A 23,953-nucleotide genomic window follows, 5' to 3' on the forward strand; every position below is an offset into this window, starting at 1 on the left:
TGTTTCGTATGAAGCCTCAGTAGATGATATGCACCACTGCATTTGGCCAATTATACCTTGCCACCCCCCCCCCCCAACCCCCACCCCTTACACAGTGTTTGCTGAAATCCACAGGAAATATTCACATGTACAGTTCATACATCAACATTATTTCTAATAATCTGCGCTAAGAATGATAAAAAACATAACCCACCTCCTGAAATCAATCGTGTGTCCATCATCATATTCAAGCTTTATGATCGCAAGGGAAAGCGCAGCTGCAGCAGCAGCAGCAGCTCCTCCATAGCAGAGCAGCTCATTGACAAAACGCGGGTATGAAACAATCATCGTCATAATGTTAAGATAGAATAATAAACGGTTGCTTACACGTCCGTGTTTTTTGAAGCGCAAAGCCAGATGACGGCGTTTTCTCGGCGCCTCATGATCCATTCTCGTTGAGGAGCGACGGCCACAGCGGATCCTGCGCTGAGGAGATGTATGATGATGAAGTCACTGCCTACGTATGCGAGCATGAGCACGACCACTGCATTAAAGTAGTCCTTTCTGAGAGGAAGCTGCCCGATATAAAACACCGACATGACGAGATTACCGTCACTTACCGCAGACAACGGTTCCCCCCCACCATAGAAACGTACAGCACATTTAAATAAATAAAATACAATAAAATTACCAACAAAATATTTAATCTGGACTAGCCTAAATCATATGCGAGGTTACTGTGGTGATATTTAAAGGGACTAATTGCAATGCAGATGCATTGTTTACGTCATTAAACTTAAAATAAGGCCAGTTTACCTGCTGGAAAAAAACAGCATATTCTGGTTTATGCTGGTTTGGTTCTGGTTCATGCTGGTTTATGCTGGTTGTGGACCAGTATGAACCAGCATTTGTTGTTTTTGGTGCTGGTCACTACTTTTTTTCACACTATATTGTCCTGAAACATCTAATACAGAATGGGCAGAATAAAACAACAACAAATCCACCGACAAAGACCTAAATTGTAGTGTCTGTAATAATTTAAGTCATTAAATGCAGGTTTGTTAAAAACAATTTATTTTCATCTTAATCAATAAGCAAACATTATACATCTAAAAAAGAAAAAAAAAAAAATCACTGCAGTTTTGGCACTACACTATACATAGGTGAGGTACTAAATGCTTCCAACGCTTTGACTGGTCTCAAGCCATCAGCACTTCAAAAAAATAAATCAAATGAATAAATAAATAAATATGTTTGTGTACATTTGCTATAGTTTGACATATGCACACTCACGTGGTGCATACGATCACACATAGATCAAACAGCCACACAAACACTGCGTGTCGCAGGTTCAAGTCTAACCTAAGGAGACCATTCTTCTTTGTGGCTTGTAGCAAACACTTCACTACTGGAAGATAGCAAAGAGAATGTCCTACACTGGACATGGTGTTGGCTCAGAGCTGATTCTTGCAATATAATCCTGAGAAATGTGTAGGACACCGGTCCATGTCTTCAAGCATCCCATGATTGCACGCCACACTCATACATTTGTGAACATGCACGCAAACCAAAAACAAGAACAAAAACCAAACCAAACAAAAAAACTGTACAGTAACTGTACAGTAATGATACAAACAGCAGGTCAGTCATCCCTGCTATGATTGATCCTTAAATATTAAGTATAGTAGAAATGTAAATGAGCTAAATACATAAATACACAACTTTTCAATCATTCTGTGTGCCATTCTTAAAAGCTTGGTGATACCGTCTTTATCAGTCAAAATGTCTGTACAGTGCGGTAGTGTCCCAAAGTAAAACAAGTGACACACAAGCAAACGTAATTGTAAAAAAAGGTAGCTTGAGGAATTCTCTCCCTCCACAAAGATCCCTCCTGCAGCTTCGTTAACACCTCTGGGTGGTTCTTGTGAACACTTTCAGTTAAATGTTCATGTTTGAAGAGCAGTGTCGAGTTATATGACATGATTTACCAGGTTTTAGGCATAATAACACGGGGAGACCAGTAAATCAGTCAGGACGAGTAGCTGGTCGTCTGTGAACTGCTGCTTATGTTGCTGCCAGTTGTCGTGGTGGGTTCGTCGGAAGTTCGACAGAGTTTTCTTCACCGTCATCTGTTAGACCGCAAGCACAAATGGTGATTATCATCACATTGCAAAGTGTCAACCAACTGGACAACAAACAGGCTCGTCAGTACTCACTGCAAAAAAATATATACAATAAGGAATTTACACATACTTCAATTGGTTGTGTGTCATTGAGGTGATTACTGAGGTCCATCAAGAGCTGCGGCATCCAGGTGGGCACATCGTACGGACTGGAGAGGATGCAAGCGCTCAAACCGAGAACACCAGCGTGGCGCCGCACCAGGTCTATAAAAATATCCCATTAGACATTCCATTAAAATGAGTGCATCATCACGAACATTACATACGATATGTGATCCACGATACCAATAATATCATTAAACAACGATTATTCGATAATCAATCTATTGCAAGACAGTTGTATAGTAATATCTGTTTAACTGAAGAGAACAAAACGTCCACAAAAAGTTAAAAGTGCAATATTTCTCTACAACATAGAGAACGAAGTGCATAAAGTCTATGTCTTAAATGTGGATGGGGCATCTTTTAACATAGCTTGTAAACTCCCTCATCTTCCGCCAGGTAACTTCCCAAGTTTCATTCATTCATTTGAGCAGCGCCATCGTGAGGAGACATGAACTAGCTGGCAAGTAAAACTGGCTGGGAAGGTTCACTTTAGAGCGCCACTGTATCAATTATCGTATTTCACGAGAAAGGACGATAATACATCACCACCTTGACCCGAGACATTTGCAAAGCACTGTTCTTGACAAGTTCCATTAACATGTTTTTCTTTACCAGCAGAGGGTATGGTGTCCACTATAACTCCAAGCTCTCTTTTTCTCTTCTTAGGTAAAGAAGTCTTGCAGAGGGCCTCAAAATAAGCCTGCATTGGGGCATCCATGGAGAGGAAGTTGCATTGAAGGAAGCCACTGAGTGTCGTAGCGGCCATTTCTCTCACCTTCAAAACAAAAGGCAGAAAGTTTGAACTTGGGACGCTGAAAAAGTGCTACAATAAAGAATCAATGACATATTTATTACAGATTGAAAAGCTGATTATGTGGCATGGCTTGATGCAACTAGTCCAGCATCTCTTGAAATTATTTACACAAAAGCAGCAGACACTTACTGACAACCTGTAGCAACACTGACGCATACAGAAAAATGGTAGAAACAGTAAGAGGTGCTTCTTTATTACTTGAGGTAAAATCATCTGTTATTATAATTAAAATGTGTATTTGAAGCAAAATAAAAACACATGTTTTTCTTTATTATGCAGATATTTGAGCAGCATTCTGTGGAGGGAAGACCTTTTTTATCAAATAGAGGCTAGGGCAAACATTACCACTTTTCCATTTAGTGCAAGTTACAATTTGTAAACATTTGGTAGATTTAACAATGAAGGTGATTCTGGATACAGCTAATGTCTTAAAATCATGCTTAAGTTCATTTAAAAGGCTGAAAACAAATGGCTACTTCCATCCATCCCCCACTCCTCCTTTGTCTCCACTCCATCCCCTCTCCCTCTCATCCTCTTTCAATCTGAACGTTATCTCCATGGCAACAGATTACTGCAGCCTGTGGTTGGCATAGTAACAACAAGAAAACCAGAGGGGTGGGATATATGTGTGTGTGTGTTAGGGGGGAGTGTATAGAGCCGGGAGGAGAGTGCTGAATCACTACAGTGAAGCTGAAAGACAGTGCAAATGCCTGCTAGCATAAACAAGTATGCACTGGCCAATTGATTATTATATAATCAGACCACCATATGTTCATTTTCCAGCAACATTCAGTTACGGTTTGTAGCACACTGATGACATATTTCAGGTTTATGTGTTAACATGTTGAATGAGCTGCTGTGAATGAATGAGTGCTTGCGTCTACCTCCAGCTGCTCGTCCTCCAGCAGCCGTATGACCAGTGCCCGCACGTCATCCACAGCTTTCTGGTAACTCATGAAGGTGAAGAGGTTGTAAAAAACCATAATCTGGAGGTATGTGAGCACCGTGTAGCGAGCGTGCCAGGAGCTGCTGCCGGCAATCTGCAACACATGGCGACAGAGATGTTGCACATTAATAACATGCTCAAAGAATTTGTTTCATAAAAGGAGCAGAACACGTCCTGGATGAGTACCTCATTTCACTGAGCTCTGTTCCAATGGGTATTTCCATTGTCAAACTGGATGTCCTTCCTGATTCAACCCTTTTCATGTATCAGTTTTTTAAATGTAAAGATAAATTTTGCATTCCAAATAGGAACATTTAATCACTTTTTTGAAAATCCTGTAAAATATTACTACAAATATCGTTATTGCATTATCGTGATTGAACACCTCTACTAAACAGGTGCTTTTTCCTTAAATGTTGGGACTTTTTTCATCCAGTTCTGACCAGACTAGATTCTTAGTGGCAAACTAGGTCATTGAGACCCCTGGCTTACAGACACCCCCATGTGCATATAATGTTGAATATTTCCCAGTCTATGATACAGGTAAGAAATGTCAAGAAGACTCGCCTCCTGCAAAGAACTGAGAACCATAGGGATCTGCTCTATGTAGAGGAGTCCCTGAGACATCAGAGACAGGCAGGTCTTAGCGTCCCTCTTCAGCTCATCGTAGCTGTCGTCATTTTCAACTGGAGCAATCTGGAACATAGAAAGAATCTATCTTTATAGGTAGACTGCTGCTGTTTCACGTTTCTTAATGGTGCACAAAAATGGAGGAAACCTCATAATGACAACATTGGCTGAACAAATGGGGTTTTACCTTGAAAAGCAGGGGAAGCAACTTTAACTGTTCCGGTACAGCAGTGGTGAACGAGCGACCTGCACTTGAAATCAGCCACTTGAGCACTGCGGAAGTTTGAAGACAGAATTGTATTTTTGTCTAAAGAATAATACGGTGCTTTACTTAAATAATACACTTTCTGATTAAAATTAATTCTTACAATAAAAGGCATTCACTGCAACAGTTGACTGAGTGCAGCATTAGCATCTAGCAGATCCCCCACCTACCCGTCTTGAGTAGCTTTATAGCTTGTGTCCTCTCATCCTGCACTCCACCCTCGTTCTCCTCAATCACATGGTTCTGGATCTCCTCATCGCCCTCAGTTAACGACTTTAGCTGCAACAAAATCCTCTCAGTGAAGTCTGAGATGCGTGGAGAGGTGGTTCGCTGGGTATATGGCAGGTTGACATCAATCATGAAGATGTAAGTGAGTACACTAGAAGGAAACAAAACAAGAGAGGAGGAGTTAAGCAAACTACGCAATTGTATTCACATTTGCGTACAGGAAAATCTCTCACCTGCCGATTCGCTCCCGCACATTCTTATAGACCTGTGTGAGTTTAGGTTCTAGGTATTGTAGCAACCTGTGGAGGAGCTCTGGTACGCGCCACTCCTGCTGAGCTAGGCCGCCCTGCAGCACGTAGAGACGGCTGGAAAGGCCAAAAAAAAAGGCAGCAAAATTATAAGTTATGTCACCTCAACATCTCCATCAGTCAGCAAGCTTTCTACTCACCAAGCATCCACAAAGGAGCCTCCCTCCCCATTGACTGGAGACTCCATTAGCATTTCAAACAGCCAGTAGAGTTTGCGTGGGTCTCTGCTCTCCTGTAAAAGCCACAAAAGTCATATGAAACAACAGAAGAGGGGCACATGTTCGAACATGAATATGGGGGAGGAGAGGGGCTTACACAGGCTGTGGCAATGCAGGTGCCCCAGTCTGCATACGTTTCTACTGTGATGTTTGACAGGGCTGTGCGGAGCAGTGGACACAACACCTCCCAAAGACCTTCGATCTGTAAGCAGAACAAAAACTATACGAATGAAGAGCTGAACAGAGCCATGCAAATAGCAAAAACCTTATTCAGGAGCAAGAATGATACAAGTTATAATTAGCCATCCATACCTTTGAGTAGCTCCAGTGCTTGCAGCCCCTGATCAACCCCGACATAATCTCCGCAACACAACGCTGCTTGCTCTCGTGGGTGTCTGCCACTAGGCGCTTCATGTGTGGTTGCAGCACAGGAAGAAACACATCGCCGAAATTGCGAAACAATCCCTAGAAGAGCAGGAGAATTGTTTTTTTTTTAACTGGCTGACTTAAGTTTTGTTATAGTATTACTAACAGGAACACTAACCTTGAACAAACAGAACCTGCGAGGGCTGAACTTGTCTTTGCCCTTTCGATCCTCGAGTGACAGAAACTCAATGAACTGGTTGATGAATACTGGGTCTGAGAAGTGGTCAAAGATGATCTGCTCCCACTGTGAGAAAATACATGAACATTTACTTGACTTTATACAATTAGCATGACTTTCCATTACTGCACACAATTTTACTTGCAGGTGTTTGTAAAGCGAGTGTGCACATACCTCTGTCATTTCATCTCTGATGAGGTTCAGTTTGGGTTGCTCCTCCAGCGGTGCATACATCATCAATTCCCTAGAGAACGATAATGAAATGAAGGCATTAAAGTTGAGTTAAGTAAACAAAATGCGAGCCAAGGAATGCAGGCATTATTAAAATGAGAACCTTGGCCAGCAGTAGTATCCCCAGTGAGTCTTTTCCACAAACACACAGCGATCCCAGTCCTGCTGTGTGCGTGGGAGACTGCTGCTGTTGTACTGGAGCCACTTGTTATCTGGACGGTCCCCTGATACTTTTCCACTCAAGTCCTTCACTCCACCTAACCAATGTTAAAAGATTTTTAAAATGAGATTCAGGAAGTACAATTAAAATGAAAATTGGAGGGGAAAAAAAAAATGTCATGCTGATACACACAAAAAACAAACAACTGATGCTTACAAAGCTCAGAGGGGCTGATGGGGACTTTCTTGTGTGGTCTCTTTATTTGTTTCAGGATCCCTGCCACAGCTGATATTGCCACCTGTTGGGGAAAATTAGACATTTCAAGAAGAATCTCCACAGGAATGAAATCCAGTCATACACTGAGAGGAAATCCATAGTGTTTCATAGCTCTATAACTACTTGATGACTAGTAAATTAAAAACCACACCTTTCGGACATAGAGAGAGTCATGGTTGAGGCTTTTGACAAAGAACGTAACAGCAGGAGGTGGAAGTTGGTGGTCGTCTCTCAGCAGCAATGACAAGAAGCCAATTGCTATGTGTTCAAACTTCCAAGGCCTGAAAAGATGAGGAAAGCCAACATTATACATTATAAGAAATACATGTCAACAAAATGAATCTTTACATTAAATAAACGTGATTTTAACAGCACGAATAATGAATAAACTTACATGTTCCTGTTGTTGATGCAACCCAGCAGATCGCCAATGAGTTGTTTGTACTTTCTAAAACAAATGACATTATTATTTACAACTTATACTAATCAAAACTGAATTAAATCATGCTTTATGGACTCCAAATATCAAAAGAACTCAGTATGTTTGTTTACGGCCAATGTGATGATGTGTGCCATGCTGTGTAAATTAAGGTTAAGCCAATATTGTTGCAGAGGATGTATTCTTACGATATCTTTGATCTTTAGTGTGGTGACTGTTGTTGATGTAAACTTACTCAACAGATTCAGAGTTCTTGAGCTCCTGCTTCTTTAGACCATTTGCCATTTCTTCCTCTGAAGGGACAGGGTCCTTAGGAATCGGATTTCCAGCAATCATAAGTCGATTGGCCAACATGCAGCACTCACTGGGGATCTAAAAAGACAAAATAAGATAAAACACATTTTATCATAAGTAAGTGCAGAAGTCACCTTGCAAATTCATTCTGTTTTCAAGTAACTTCAAGTGACAAAGGAGAAGACACCTGTTATGTGATCTCAGACTAAAAGCCAAAAGCCAGCGGGGATTTTTTTTTTAAGTATTTGGTGGATATCATAGTTCAAAAGAAACATTTGTATTGTCAGTGACAGTCATAATGCTCCCACAGTACTTGATTGCTTTACAGGACAGGGAGGGAGGGGTGGAGCGAGGGATAACAAAATTATTTTGTGGGGGTTTGATTTTCCTTAAAAACTCTGGTGTAAATAAAGTCCTAATGTGGTGTTGGTGTTATTTTGCTCAGCAGCTACAATAGATATCATTGTGGCTTTTGACCTCATGATCTATTTGTGTAGGTGTATACTTTTTTTCTTACAGAGAAGTCCAAGCCAATAGTCTCATATTGCCGATGGATTTTGTCTGCAAGGTCATCGAACAGCCGCACAATGGAGGGCTTCTCCAGAGACATGGCTGAGCTGAGGCCAGAGCGTACAACGGCAGGCCAAGTTAGAGCTATGCACTCCCAGTCATGCAGATTGGCCAAGCACACTCCACTGTGATTCCCCAGAAGACAGTACAAGGCACCCTGGAAACATACGAAGGGAAGCGCATGAGAAAATCAGAAATATAAAAAGGCGAATATGAACATTTAAATAATTGTTTGAGGGGTTTTATGTTTCAGAGCAAGGAGACTGTCATACTTTGAACTGTTGCTGTGTTACTTTGCTATTGTTCGGGTTGAGGAACTCTAGGACGTGGGGGATTACATCTCTGCAGCAGAAATTGTAGGTTCCCAGTGCAGTGAACAACACACTTTGAGCTCTGCTGCGGACCTGGAAGGCAAAAGAATCTCAGTTTAGGGTGTTTTATTTGTGTGGTAGGAACACTTACAAAATAGCTGTGTTATATCAGATCTTCAAGGGTTCTTATGTTTGTTTTTAAAAGGCATAAAATAAAACAAGGCATCATAGAAAGATATGTTGTGGAACTCACTTGACTATAGGTGCTTGTAGAAAGTCTCAAGAGATCTTTCATCAGCTCCTGGTGAATGCTCCTGTACTGACACCCTTCCACTGTCAGCTTTCGCAGCTGATGAAACACATAGACTCAGTTAAAAGGGAAATATACAACAACAATGAAAATAGAAATTCTCTATTAATGTCTTACTTCATGCTGGAGCATGACTCTGTCTATTAGCAGAGCTCTGATGTGCTGTTTTCTGCCGTGAAGCTGCAAATACAGTGACACTTAAACATAGGGGGTAATATCAGTCTTGTATACAATTTGAGCCTTAAGGAATCATTTTGAGTACACCAGAACAAAGGTAACAAAAGTAAACTGAAATGACAGATGTCTCACTCTGTTTTCCATCGACTTCTTCACAAGGTTGAAGCTTTTCCACCGGGAGTCAAACTCGTGTTTGTGGCAACCTTTGAAGTGCAACAGGTCGCTGATAATCTAAAAAGATACCAAAAACAAAAATATTGAATAATATAAGATGAGTTGATCAATACATCGACTCTTGGCAATAGCTTGTGTTAAGGACTTTGAATGATTTAAGGAAAGGAAGCAAGGGAAGCTCTGCTTTCTCTAAACGGTCATAAAATAAATGGTCAAATATGTACTGTTGTATTTACATTTCATGACTAAAAGTTTGCTACAACTCGATCAACTACGACTACAGAATCAGCTGTTTATCACAGATCGTCTGATTTTCTTGACATTCATTGCTGTATCAGCACACATTTAAAGCACAACGATAGCTTTTATCACTGTGGTGAGCGAGGCGGTGATTGGATAAATTCAGCAGAATCCTCACTTGCAGGGAGGCCAATACTGTCACTGTATTTAAGTGTATATTTATAAATATTCTGCACAGTGATTTTTCTAGATACTAGACAAATACATGAGTAGAAAGTACCGGTGAAAACAACAGGGACATTTTTACTGAACCCTGATATTACATCACATTTGATTCAACGCAAAACTATCAAAAGAGAAATAAGTACACAGGCTACTAGGTTACTGCCTGGCTGCCCACCTTGATGATGGAGAAAAGAGACTTGGTGTCATCTTCAGAGTGCTCCAGTATGTAATCTGAAAAAGGACATACGGTCAGACAGAAGGTCACAGATCATTGTAAGACTGGCCTAAATCACTGTAAGACTGAGTGAAAACTTACGAAGCAGCTGTCTCATGACATTGCAGACAGCATCTCTGTAGTTCTCTCTGGATTTATCTGCTGGCACAAACCATATTACAGTGAAAGATTATACACCAACAAACCCTATCATTTACATCTATTGAAAAGTAACTCACGTACCATAGCCCATTCCTGTGTAGAGGATGGTCTCGTCTAAGTTCACCATGCTGTGGACCCTGGAAGGGAAAAAGGAGATTTCAGAACTCAGCAGCTGCATTTTTTAAATGATGTCCAAAATCAAAGTTAGTGGAAATACAATATGTCCAGAAATCCATGGGGGATTTGTTGTGAAAATTCACAACATGGTCTCTCAAAAGACTCTTCTTGCTTTTAATATGGAGCTAAAACACAGGAAGAAACCCATTGTTGGGGGTACCAATATAGTAAGATAATTTAAATGCAGCAGCTCACAGTTCAGAAATGGGCTCTCCTTTCAGTGGAGGCATCAGACTCCCTGCACCAAGAAGGCAGTGCTGAATAATGGTCAGGCTTTGTAACACATCATCTCTGCAAATACACAAAAACAACACCTGTCATGTACACAGCATAAATCCATTTCAGACAACTTAAGTGACCTAAACACAGTCTGCAGTGTGTGACATTGGCACAAATCTGAGTTTTAAATAAGCAAAGAGGGGCACTCAACACTTGTTCCTCTTTACCTGCTCATGTCCTGTTCTCCTTGTGCAAATCTCTGAAGGCGCTGAAGCTCTGGCTGGAGGATCAGGTCCAACAAATAATAAGCAAAAGATGTTTCCTCGACGCTGGGCACATGCCACTGAATATCTAAATTCCACAGGTCTCCAGGCCGACCCCAGTCCTGCATGGGATGAAACCAGTTAACAATAATTCAGCTATTTACACTTCATTTGTTAACTTTATAAAATGATAAAAATTAACCAATGCATTTGTGGCACAAATCTACTGTGTGTCATTAGAAAAGAAATATAGGCTCATTATTTCTGATCTAGAGTAGTTCACTTATGTATGTGGAAGTATTTCCAATGAATATCTAGCAACGTAGAGGTGATATATGGAGAGTCAAGCTTCTAAAGAAAGCCTGTGAGTATTACCAGCACTTAAGACAAAGCAAATCTATATCTTTTAGCTTAGTTGACTCAAACAGAATGTAACACAACCAAGTGTTAAGTGGCTTAAAGGAAAGTCATGAGTTACTACAAGGTTAGGGATACAGGATATGACTGCATTGAAGAGATTGATACATATTATGATGAACCATTTGAACATTCACCCAGGCCTGCACTACTGCTTGTACCAGTAGAAATCACATGAAATAACCTGTGTGGGGGGAGACAGTTCTCCTGTCAAGTGATCTGCACATCTCCACCAAGAAGGAGACGATGTGCGATCAAAGAAAGATCATCTTAATTGACTACCTACCTAAATATAAGGTCAGCTTTATAAGCACATATGTGCCTGAAATGTGTGAAAGAAAGGGCAACATTATAACAAAAAAAAAACATGTAGAGTTTATTTTGTACTGGTACCTTAATGGGGAGGTAGTCACTGACTGGTTGGTGGAAGCCCCCTGGCACACTACAGTACTCTGTCGGGTAGAGGAGGACAGAAGAACGGAGAATGTGGTGAAGCAGGTTGCATGCCAGCGTGTAGCCCTGTTTACACTTGAGGTGGAGCGTCAACTCCAAAATCTGGACCAGGTCAGTGCGATAGAGCAGGATCTTGTCACCGTCCACCCGAGTAACCTAAAGCACACATGGCGAGAAAATATTGTTACAGTACAGAAATATAGACTGGAGGTGTTGATTAACAGAGACTTGGCGTTAGTCATCAAAATCACCTCAGACAGTAACTGGAGATTCCACAACAATTCCTTGTCAAGCTCCTCCTCATTCAACACTTCCTCATCTGTGATTAAAAAAAAGATATACATATATATCAAGGAAATTAAAAAAAACACCAGGAGGAAAACACACACATAATGAATGTGAACAACTATTCTAATATAACTCCTTGTTCTTGTGTGGTGAGAACTTACTGACAGCAATGTGGTTTATGGCATTGCAGCAGTGTGGCACAAACATTTTGAGAGACTCTGCAGGGTGACACTGCAGACACAAAACGGGGATGAAGAGAGTTAACAAATAATCTACAAGGCATTAATGGGCCTGCATGAGTGGATAAAACTGACCTTTGAAGCAGCTCTGCACATGTCAGCCACCATCCTCCCTGCTACACGTGTCTCGAAGATGTTGGTGGTTGCAAAGTTGAAGACTTTTACCAGAGCCACCTGTTGAAATGATGTATTGAATGTATTCTCATGTATACAAAGACGTGTATATAGAAGTAAAAGAAAAATATGAAACAAGACGGGTGCGTGAAGGCTATGTCTTAACCTTGAAGATGTCCAAGGAACACTGTGTGAGGATGGTGCTAAACGTGGAGGACAGGCCGAGCTCTACCAGACTCTCCAGGTGAGTCATTTTCTCTGTCTCCGTTTCCTCTCGAGTTTGTTCCAGAGTGCTGCTGTCTATCAGGGCAAAACATCTGCACAGATACAGAACAAATAAAAGTTAAAATGTTATTTAGATACCAAATAGACAAAATACAACAGGGCACAGGGCTGGATAAACACAATGCTGAGACATCGAGGTGTAAAAATCTTTTTTCTTTTGCAAACCTAAACACACCATCAATTCCACTGAACATGCAAGTTAGATGCTACCAATTTTATTTGTTCCTGTGATAGATGTCTCCACATACCTGTCCATGAACTGCAGCACAAAGTCTTCAAACTCAGCTGAGGCAGAGCACATCTCTCTTTCCACCTGAAAGTCATGAGACATACTTGAAAAAGCTGTAGGCAAGAATGAAATACATTTAATTTGATTTAATTATTAAAAGCAAAAGGCAACTGCTATTCACCTCTGACAAGTCAGTTCTTTCATGTAGGACAGATGAACAGTCCACCAAAGGCACAAGAGTCACAAATGTAGCAATAAACTGGAATGTGATCTGTAATGACAGCAGTTGTGTTTTTAACAGGGTGCACAAAGAGTAAATCAAATAGAGCCTCCAAAAAACTAAAACAGCGAGATTGTAGAACTGGAACACACCATGCACTTGCTGAAATCATTTGGGTCGACGCCTGGCAGAGCTCTCATAAGCAGGGGCAGCATGTGAGTGGGCCCCTCAGGAAAGCGCTGCCCACCGGACACTAGACTCCGTGCGACACCAATCATGCAGCTCAGAGTGGCTGTCAGCTGATGGGGCTCTGTTAGTGTCTCCAGAGCAGGGTAGGTTCTTTAGCAGAGAGGGAGAACAATCAGTCTTTTGTGTTCATTTCAAAATATGGCTTAAAAACGGAAAGCTTTCAACAGAGCTCCGCATTCTTAAGAAGCAGAATGGCGCTTGAGATTCTCCCGTTTAGTGCAAACTTACCTCTCCAGCACAGGGGGAATTACCAACTCAGGCCTCATTAGAGCCAGGTTTTGCAGGGCCTGGGCTGCATCGAGACTGCCCGTCTTGCTGAACATGGCCAGCAGAACCGGCTGCATCATGCTCTCCACGAAGTTTGTGATATCCTCCTCTGTGAGCTTGTGGCTGTCTGGTATCGGTGTTAACCACGTGGGCTTTCTGTAGCGCTCTCTGTGCAGCCGCCGCACCACACTGGCCGGGAGACGTTGGAGAAGCTTCATTAGCTTCATCTGGAGATGAGGACAGAAAGACCGATGCATGACAAAGGGGTGACAAAACAGATGGATAGTGTGTTACCATGTAGTCTGGTCAAAACAAAAGGTAGACGGTGTTGTATGGAGCATATGGAGACAAAGGATGATGTGATGGACATAAAAACACAAACCAATTCCCTGTGAATAGGGCTTTGTCTTCTTGTTTTGCGAGTACATGCAGGTGCAAACTGAGATCACCTACGTACAGTCCAATCAGATTTTTCATTTATTCATTTAGGGACACTGGTTTATTGTATAATTTAAACATTCATCTTTGCAAGCAGCTAAGTTGAGGTAAGTAACGGCACAAACTTTCCAAGGACCAGAAAAATTGCATCATGGGAAGCGTCAGTGTCAAGTGGTGATGTTATTTAACTGAATAAAAAGGCAAAAAGAACTTTACTGCTTAAGGGCAAACTTTAGGATGACCGTCCCATTTGTCTGTAGACAGTCCCAGCTGTGCGCATCTGCTAACTTAAATATTTGTTGTCACATTATCGACTTCAAGCATTCTAATTGCCTAATTGGGTACCACTTGAAACAAAACGTTTGTTGCAGACTGGATACAGGTTTAGCATGCAATGTGTGAAAAAAGTACCTTCTGTGTGTGTGAAGGCCTTTAGTTAGTTGCAAAATACTGTTTACATGTAATAAATCTACAGCCAGGAGGTAGAATATCTCACATGTTTTAAGCAACAGCCTAGAATACACACAAACTCATCCCCTGCCAAAAATAAAGGTTTGTGTATGACAGGTTGTTGCCTGTGGTGCTACGTTATCTAGTACAGGAGGTCCTCAAAACAGAAAGGCATGTGGCCCAGCTCCCAGTGACCTTTAACAGCACTGCAGCCCCCTCACTCACATGCCCCTCCTGAACTAGACCCAACTGTCAGGAAGATTCAGGAAGCTTCCTGGAAAAATGGTGACGAGTGACTATGTCCTTTGTCATTGTAAATGTTGTCGCCATTTGCCCAGAAAAGCCATGTTAACATGATGCTGGAATTATAGTCAGAACAAGCTGGATGAATGATGTACCTAAAATTATCAGAAGCAGTCAGACTATGACAACCAAGGTTTACTTCTAACTGTAATGCATAACTTTTAAACAAAAATATATCGGTTACATTCAAATAATTGTCAAATAAGCTCACACAACTCTCTGTGTTTCCTTATAGTGCTTAGATCTTGTGTCACCCAGCGACAGTTCCTGCATCGCAAATAGGAAAATATTTGTTTTATGTGGAGACGGATCGAGGCAACAGAAACACTGCAAGTAAGACGCAGTGAGGTGCATACAGGTTAGAGTATGACTGAAAACACAAAGAAGCGCCCGTGAAAAGTTATTAGTGAAGTGACTTTAGTGACTGCTAAACAAACCCAATTGTTCAGCAGCTTGAAGAAATAAATACCTCTTGTCCCCACCCATCCCTGCACTGCTGCTGCATACTCAAAAAAGCTCCCTCAGTCAGGTCTTAGTATTTTTTCATATAACGGTTCGTTGTCGTTTCTTACAATTCTCATGCTGCTCAGACATACACAAGTTTAAATTTCACAGCAAGTTACTACTTTAAAATGTAAACACTATCTATTTATTAAAGAGAATGCAATGTCCGGCCTACTAATTCTGAGAGGTAAACTCATAAACAGACAGCTTGATGAAACAGTCTACACAGTTATCACTGTTTGACTCACCAACCAGCGTCCATGGTTTGATGGGTGAAAAAAGGATGTAATACTGTTGAAAAGGCCACCAAGTTGAGCTTGAGTTTGCTTGCTGGGTCCTCCCTGAAAAAGACATAACAGACTGAAACTATGTCTTGCAAAATAGGTTTTCCTGTAATGTAAATGTAACTAACAACAAACTAACCAGGAGGGATGAGACCCAAAGCACCACATGACCAATGTCATAGGCATTGGTGATATGTCGTGGTACCAACATCTGACCGGTCCCCACAGGGAGATTCAAACTCCTCAATATTCTTGTAAAAATCTGAAATGAGAAAAACAGTTATAGTTCATGTATTAAAAGACTAGATGTTGTTTTAATGCAGAGTTGTTTGTCAGTTAGTCTTCATGGGTCAGATGAGCATGTTTGTTTATTTGTAACATATACTGGTGTTGCAACAAAGCGAGGATCTAAATAGTCACTCTTTTGAAGCGCAAACATGATGCAATTCCCTTCCCTATGTGACTAAGAGCAAGATCAACAGGGAAACCTGATAGTTTGTACCTCTGACAAGCTGCAATGGCTGTGAAATGAACACCATAGCAGCATAACACCATGTCCCAAAAACCTACAAAAACAATTGGTGTAGTGGGTTTTTACAAACAATGGTAACAAACCTTAGGGATATATGGGTCCCAATCAATGTAGCCGATGTTATCATTAGCCAGGCGAGCGAAGAGGCTGACCAGGTGCTGCGCAGAAGTAGGACAACACGTTTGTTACACAGTAAAAACATAAATATTCCCAATAGGACAAATTATTCTTTTAACAAATTAATCTACTCACCACTTCCCAGCTCGGGAGATTTTGCACAGACACCCATAAGCCGATCATTTCATCAAACCACAACCTGTCAACATATTCTATGGTTAGAGAAGCAAAAGACAACCTCACAAAAAGCATGTATGTGACATTTTACAGTCAGGGTATTTCACTGAATTCACAACATGGATAGGGGAAGAGAGGGACTGTTACTAAAGATTCCTTTTGTCACCAACAATCCAACTACTTTAATCTGTCAAAGAGATATGTAATTTAGTGTTAATTATGACAGAGAAAATATGGGTATGATATAGTGTCGATAAAGTATAGAATAACATTTGATTGGTAGAGATACAGATAATTAATATCAATTTGCTATCAATTGACCTTAATTATTTGTGTCTCCACCAATTGGTGCCATTTTTCTAAATCAATAAACTTTATGCAAGACAAAAAATATATAAAGTGCAAGTTCAACATTTATAGTTATGACTCTCAAGTTAAAAATAATGACAATATTTTAGATTGTAAATGAAGCATTTCAAGTAGTTTTTAAAAAGAAACTTCAAGAGAAAATAACTGCATGAAAATTTATCAAATTGATCCTTTGTGACAGACCTACTTATCATCACTATTAATCTACAAATCTCAGGCCTAACGAGCTAAGCCATCTCCAGATTGAAGAACTATTGTAGACTTGATCCTGACAAGATAATTGTGAGGATGAGAGGTTTCGTACTTGAACCCCTTGTGATGCAGCTCAGGAGGCAAAGTTGTTGGGAGAAAGAGCTCAAAGTAGCTGATTCCCCTTTGCATGGTGACATCAAATGGGCAGAAGAGTGGTCGCCACTCATCCAGCATCTCCTGAGTTGAAGACTCTGAAAAGTATCTACATAAATAAAAGGGGAGGGGGGGGGCATTAGATTGTAGCGCTTTTCTAGTCTTGAAGACCACTCAAAGCTGCTTCACACTACAGTTTTGCCATTCAACCATTCACTCACACTTTCATGCAGCGCATCTATGTGCAGCGCATTTTCTATCACTTATCTTTCATACCCATTCAGACACTGCGTCTTGCCCAAGGACGCCATCAGACTAGCGGAGGCGGGATTGCGACGTTCATCAGCTTCTAAATGGACATATATGGTCTTGAAGTACCTCAACTAGCAGAGCAGCTTACAGAACACAAACAAAGATGGACAAGCCTCTTAGGATCCTTACAAATGACATCTTCACACCTCTGAAATTACTTGGATAGTAAGAGTCTAACAACAAAACTTGCTGTGAGACTTTAAGACTTCAAAAACATGCTACAATAAAGACCTTTTGTGATAGCTTTAGAGCAGCAGCATATATCTGTGAATCATGTTCTGTTTTCATTCAACAAGACCATCTGGATGTCTGTGTTGTTTTCACATGACAGACAGAAGACTGAGATACATATAAACCAGCTACTAAAGATTCAATGCTAGGAGCTCAATGTTCCATAAACAGGAGATTATAAGTAATACACCAGGCAAATTTTAAGCTGTTTGGGTAAATCCTGTGGTTCCAGTGGGCTTGGGGTCCCATAGGGGGATTTTAATGGTTCATTATGTGTGGGTATACTTTGCAGGTTATTTCAGGTCACATAGCCTCCTCAGCAAATCCACATGCAAGGGAAGCCTTGATAAAACTGTTAAGGCCACATTATACTTCTCCGACTGCGTATGCGTTATCCGTCTGCGTCACCACGGAGACGCCTCGAGCATTTATACTTCTGCGTCGTGGTGACGGACACTCGCTGCAATTTCCCGCCCGATCAGTAGGGGTCGCTGCGCAAGGTTGTTGTGCTTCTGGCTACAGTGAGCAATGGCGTCCGAGAAAGAAAGAGAGAGAAAGACTGTTGTTGTTGAAAAAGTGGCCGTTTCTCACTTTTCTGTGTCACGGAACGCAGTTTTAAGATAATTTGAGGCGAGAAATTGGCCATTTAGAGTCTAAACATGTGCTGTGTGTGTTAAGATATGACGTATTTATAGTTCGGCAGCGGCGTTATCGGCGGGGATCAGCTCCGCCTCTCTCAGGACGCCCGGAGCGCACTGAGAGCCGGCACAGAGCAGCTTAGCTCGGCCTGTCCTGAGGACCAATCGCAGCTCTTGCCGTCTCCGTAGTCCCTTGACGGAGTGACGGACACTTAAAAAATATTCCGTGCACCCGGAGACGACGCAGAGGCTCTTCGACAGGTTCTGCGTCGACGCAGAGGACTCTGCGTAGCTACGCAGAGCACTTTACGCAGGAGTATAAATTGGGCTTTACTTCCTACAACTTGCCACAGTGTCTCAGCAACTGACACAAATCATTCTCCTCTCGCACCTTAACAGGAAACTCTCACACAAGACAAAATTAGATGAGATAATAGGATTATCTTCCTTAGTGCAAACTGAGGGACAAGTCAGAGTACAAGCCTGAGATATTTGCATGCACCACCAGTGTGAACACAATCAGGGAAGTGCCATAGCAGCAAAGCTTAGGAATGATAATGTGTCGTTGTGGGGTCCAACAATGGGCATCTATAACCACTATGACATACAACATTTTAACAGAGGGTTTTTATTTCATATCAGTTCAGTTTTACACAACTGTAATTTTAGATGCACACTTATTGTTATTAAATATTCTGCCAAAATAGTAAAGGGAATATACATGAAAGACTACTAGAGCTTAACTGGGAAACCAAATATAAAGATAAGTTAGAATATATTAACGACGGTATAAAGATGTACTTACGGTCTGCAGCTTTTCACGAGTGTTTTCAACACACTTTCCACAGAGCTGCAATAAGAAAATAAATAAGAACAATGTCACACACATGTACAAACAGTGAACAAGGTATGTTAGAACAACAGTAAAAACCCCACACCAATGCAACTTGACTTGCATGCAGACAATAAGATCTGTAAGCAACATAACAGAGAGAGTGAGAGAGAAACCCTGAGGGGTTGACAAGTAGTGAGGAGATTGTAATGAATCAGTGTTAAAACATAAAATATGGCTCAGAGTAAATAAATATAGTTGTCAATGGTAGCTGCTCCATTTAACTGCAATACAGGTTAACAAAATATTCCTACTTACTCATTTATAATTATATCATCTTAAATCTGATCATATCTCATGTGATTTAGATGTGGTTTGCTATTTACTTCCAGTACAAAATCTTTGACTTCACAAACTCCTGACATGATTATGTTCACATATAGACTGCAAATACAAGGCTATGGTCACTTAAAGCCTGGGACCAATATAACCACAGCTTTTGAGCTCCTGGCCCACTATCACACCTTTCTGCTCACATGCAAGCTCAAGCCATTCCTTGTTGGAAATGCCCTGCCAATCCCACTCAACAACTGGTTATACATCTCCATCATTCAAGCAGCTGACATGATCCAAATTTAATACTCAACACCTAAATCATGGGTGACACAATGCAAGTCAAATTGCACATATCCAAATGCATTGGTTTAGTCCAATGTTTAACACCGTAAGCCCACAACACACAGGCCACAAACCAGGGTCAAACCCATGCACTGCAAATCTCTAGACAATGACAATGACTCGTCAGACTGAATGTCCCATTACAAACTGCTCAGGCACTCAGGGAAAAGGAACCCCAGACACTGTATGACCTTTGAATCTGAGTTGAACCCGAACCCTCACACACACCTCAACACATTCCAGGAGAGGAGGAAACGTGACAAGAGTCTGCCCTCCTCCATGACTTCTGAAAATGCTGTTAAGTGGTGCAGGGATGTGTTATTTTCAAATGGAGCTAAGGGGAGGGATGTGTAACAGGAAACACTCCTCTGAACGAGAGCCAAATATAGACAACAGTTCAGAGAGCATGAATTGAAATACTACTGCCACCGTCACATAATCCACTATGGCTGAAAGACGGGGGAATACAAAATAAAGGATTATCTGAAACCCCTAAAAACCATTAAATGACTGATTATTACACCATTATTGATTACTGAAGAAGGTATGGGGGGATAGGAGGAGGTTACAAACAGTTAGCTGCAGTGCGACAGTCTCCGATATGAGTGAAATGTTAACATTGCTTATGTCTTGATTTTTCTATTTCCATAAGCTGCATAGTGTGTGCATTTTTGGTTTTCCCATGCAATGTAAATAAAAAAAGTAAGTGCCTCAATCAATGATTCCAAAGTAAAAAACACAAAGAAGTATTGTCCTTACCACCTCTGAACCAATTTTAGCATTATGAGTTTAGAGGATGAACGAGGCCGTGGAGAACTGAATGTGAAAGGAGACAAAGGCATAAAGAACACATTCAGCATGTGACAAAATGCCAATCACTCAAATGAACATATTGTGCATGAATACATATATTATGTTATCAGAGCATCAGCCTTTGTGTGTGTATTAGTATAGTTTTGACCGAAATTAGGCAGCAATCAGCCAAAGCAGCTTGCTTTCATCAGCTACACATTAAAATGTGTTAGCAATGCATGTATGTGATGATAAACATCCAATGTTCACATAGCACCATAAAAGAGCACCTCGCACTGCTTGCCAAGACCCTCACTGTTTAATGGTCAAAGTGGATATGGTTCCTTTTGAACAACACAGATCTGAAGAGTATGTGGCAGAAATAATGTTCAACCTGCTCTCCAACAATTATGCCAAGGCAATCAGAAGCTATTCAGGCATAAGTAACAAATCTAAGAGCAGCATACAATCATCTTGTTTAACCATAACAGATGAACATGATTATAATACTATAATTGCAAATCATTTGAGGAAAGTTGAGTATATTGTATTTAAATTAAAGTGAACGGCTTTGAAATGTGAATTAAAAGGCAGTGAAAAAAGTACATGCTGAGAAATGTTTTGATCAATGGTGTAAGCTCAAAAAAATAATACAAACAAAAAAAATCAACCCAGTTCAAGTCCAGAAGTGAATGCATTTCCATGGTGTGACAACTCATTTGAGTTTACTCTTACTCGTATAACCTTTCTTAGAACTGGAAAAGTTGGAATCTACTGTTTTTATATTTCTTGTTGGATGTACAGACAGGCCAAATGCTAGCATCTGTAGTATTTTCCTCTATTATTAATTTAACTATCATGGAAGTCAAAGATACAGATTTTGATGTGGAAATGGGATACAAGTAAAAATATGATTGTCCAAGCTTTGTGACTGCTGAAAGGTGTATAACAAAAAGAGTGAATATAGGAAATAAAAAAAAATATGTATCATGATATGATATGTATCAACAGAAACAAAATAGAACAAATAAGGCATACTTGGGAAACCAGTTGAGTCCCAGATGCTCTGTTTTTGAGAACAGAATCCTGTCATGCAGCTCGTACAGTGGTCTCCACGGCAGCTCAAGATCCTCCCTTGATAGTAGTTCCCTTTTCCTATTTGTAGAATCAGACACAGATAGACAAGTATTGACATAAAGAGCTAAGCATATATGGCTTAACACTAGAACAATCCAGACAATCTCACAAGTTATTATCAATGGTGGCAGCATTTCTTGAAATTATTATTTTAATCTTGGGAGAAAAAAAAACAACCACTCAAATATATGTTTACAATAGATATTTATTTGAACATGTTTTTAAATGAATCAGGTCAATTCTTACTTGAGAAGGTTGATCAGCAGCCGAGCAAGGCCCTGCATCATGCTGATCTCCAGTCTGTGGATTGTCACTAGCTCGTAAAGCAACTTGATGAACAGCACATGGTCTTCTTTGCTGAATTTCCGACCATACAGTCTCATGTACCTATGAAAGAGGGACAGATTTCAGGGTCATTGGTCGAGTTTAAACATTTACAACAAAGTGGTCAGGGACCCTTGACCACTAAAAACCCTTGAGGTATTTGTGTTCCCTCGTGCATGGACGAATGATTATAACAAAGGTAGGCATCCAGAAATTTAAAGAGAGGGAACATCGACTCATTTTAAAAACTACATAACTTATTTTAAGGCCTGAGTACTTTGAAATTGACCATTATAAAATGACTATTGCTATTAAAATGTCAAATAACAAGTGAACAGAATCTAGGTCAGCCCCACAGTAAACTTTCCATCTCTCTGAGCCGGCAGTGACTCACTATTGGACAGGCACAATGCACCAGCATTGGAGACTGAAACGGATTACACAGAGAGCCCAGCAACCAAGTACAACAAAATTAAACAGCACAGTGTAATCTACTCTCATAATACTAACAATATTTGTACTTGTGCAATGTGACATATTACAAAATGACTGAATTAGTGAAGTAAAGGGAGTGAAACTAAATTAATTCATGCTTTAAACAGGAACTTCAACAGCTAAAACTCACTCAGAAACACAGTATACCAAAAGCTGGAGGTGTATAATTTGCACTGTCTACAGACACTTGGGATTGTATGGTATGGGTCTGTTTGTTGGTGTAAAAGATGTATGAGCGATATGTGCAAGTATATATATGATTTTTGAGATTTATGGATGTGTTCAAGCAGGTGTATATATGTTTTTTGGATAAATTGCATCCTACACTGACTGATCAATTTTAATATCTGAATTAAAAAAATAAATGTATTAATTAAACAAATGTGCTTTAGTATCTAGATAGCTCAGAAATTGTCACCTGAGACAACAAGGTGAGCAATAATGCCCATGACCTTCAACTGTGCTGCAATGGTTGTGTAAAGATGCGTTTATGACACGCCATTGCCCCGATTATGAAACTTAACAGCCCCTTATCAAATACACTGAGGTGTTTAAGTTTTTAGAGCATAGACTGTTGAGACTTTTTAAGTTTAAATTAAACATATGGAAACCATAAAACATTACAGCATATGAAAACACGCATTAGACTAAGTTTCTGAACCATCCAGTGAGCAAATTGCTTATTTACTAGACCAAGCTGTCATCATTACACCACCTTCAGTATTGCCTAACATGAAACGAAAGAGAACCAAATAGATATTTAGGACCGCTTTGTGTCCATAACGTTACACAAAAAAAATGCTGGTTTTAAACGTTTAAGTGTTAACTTTACATTTGTGTAAGGGGTCGGTTTATCAGAGAATAATATTACTTACGTGGAAAGTTTCCTTGTCCAGAAAAGCACCCCGGGCCATATCTCTCTGAGCTGAACAGCTCGACTCAAGTTTCCTTTAATTCTACTCAAAATGTCATTGGATTCGTCATCGAGTGTGTCCGCGTACGGCAGAAGTTTGTTGTATACGATGTCTTTCTGAGGAACAAAACCCAGTGTGTCTGACTGTGACTTTTTCATGTTACAAAAGCCGACAGACTAGCTCCACCGTGCTAGCAAAATATCCTACCGGGTTTGACTTCGCCCGGCTTCCCGGTGCACGCTGTTATGCTACTGCTACGGCCTTCCGGCTAACCGACTTCTCCGTTAGCTACAGTCTCTGGTGATTACTCAGGCTGTTGTGGCCCGCGCACACTAGCCAAGTTGGGAGATTTATAAGTTGTATCACGCTAGCTAGCAACCTAGCCTTAGTTGTGTCAGCTTCCTTTACCGGACAATGCTAACATCACCGGTGTCGGCTTATACAGATAAATATTAAGGCTGGCAAGAAACACGTTTCCCTCAAGAGAAAGCGTTGGCACCACCCGCTCCTTCTGCTAACGGTATCCTAATTTCCGTACAATCCGCTAACGGGCTAGCTAAAGTTAGCTCCCTACTACGAAAGCACTGGCATATCCCAA

General features: G+C 40.7%; 1 protein-coding gene across 2 annotated transcripts; it reads right to left on the bottom strand.

The window, feature by feature from the left end:
• Positions 1-1,042: 1,042 nt before the first annotated feature.
• On the bottom strand, positions 1,043-23,949 carry psme4a (proteasome activator subunit 4a). 2 transcript variants are annotated; one of them, XM_083897688.1, is made up of 47 exons: positions 23,317-23,949; positions 21,869-22,009; positions 21,524-21,640; positions 20,453-20,509; positions 18,989-19,033; positions 16,962-17,111; positions 16,247-16,310; positions 16,078-16,152; positions 15,602-15,724; positions 15,427-15,519; positions 13,445-13,710; positions 13,120-13,306; positions 12,929-13,018; positions 12,767-12,831; positions 12,400-12,550; positions 12,195-12,293; positions 12,042-12,111; positions 11,844-11,911; positions 11,533-11,748; positions 10,687-10,844; positions 10,436-10,531; positions 10,145-10,200; positions 10,004-10,060; positions 9,863-9,918; positions 9,181-9,279; positions 8,989-9,051; positions 8,815-8,910; positions 8,523-8,654; positions 8,198-8,407; positions 7,622-7,758; positions 7,342-7,395; positions 7,099-7,228; positions 6,888-6,969; positions 6,615-6,768; positions 6,455-6,524; positions 6,221-6,346; positions 5,989-6,141; positions 5,774-5,878; positions 5,599-5,690; positions 5,384-5,515; positions 5,093-5,301; positions 4,845-4,930; positions 4,595-4,723; positions 3,966-4,121; positions 2,880-3,042; positions 2,233-2,366; positions 1,043-2,108 (listed from the first exon to the last, which is right to left on the bottom strand). In XM_083897688.1, exons 1-47 carry the CDS (start codon positions 23,511-23,513, stop codon positions 1,974-1,976), a joined length of 5,544 nt encoding a protein of 1,847 aa, XP_083753814.1. In that variant the 5' UTR covers positions 23,514-23,949; the 3' UTR covers positions 1,043-1,973. The 2 variants fall into 2 exon arrangements, with proteins under 2 accessions (XP_083753814.1, XP_083753813.1); XM_083897687.1 differs by having other exon boundaries at positions 10,004-10,063.
• Between the last annotated feature and the right edge of the window lie 4 nt (positions 23,950-23,953).

The sequence above is a fragment of the Microchirus variegatus genome, assembly GCF_963457635.1.
Source record: "Microchirus variegatus genome assembly, chromosome: 11".
Lineage (NCBI taxonomy): Eukaryota > Metazoa > Chordata > Actinopteri > Pleuronectiformes > Soleidae > Microchirus > Microchirus variegatus.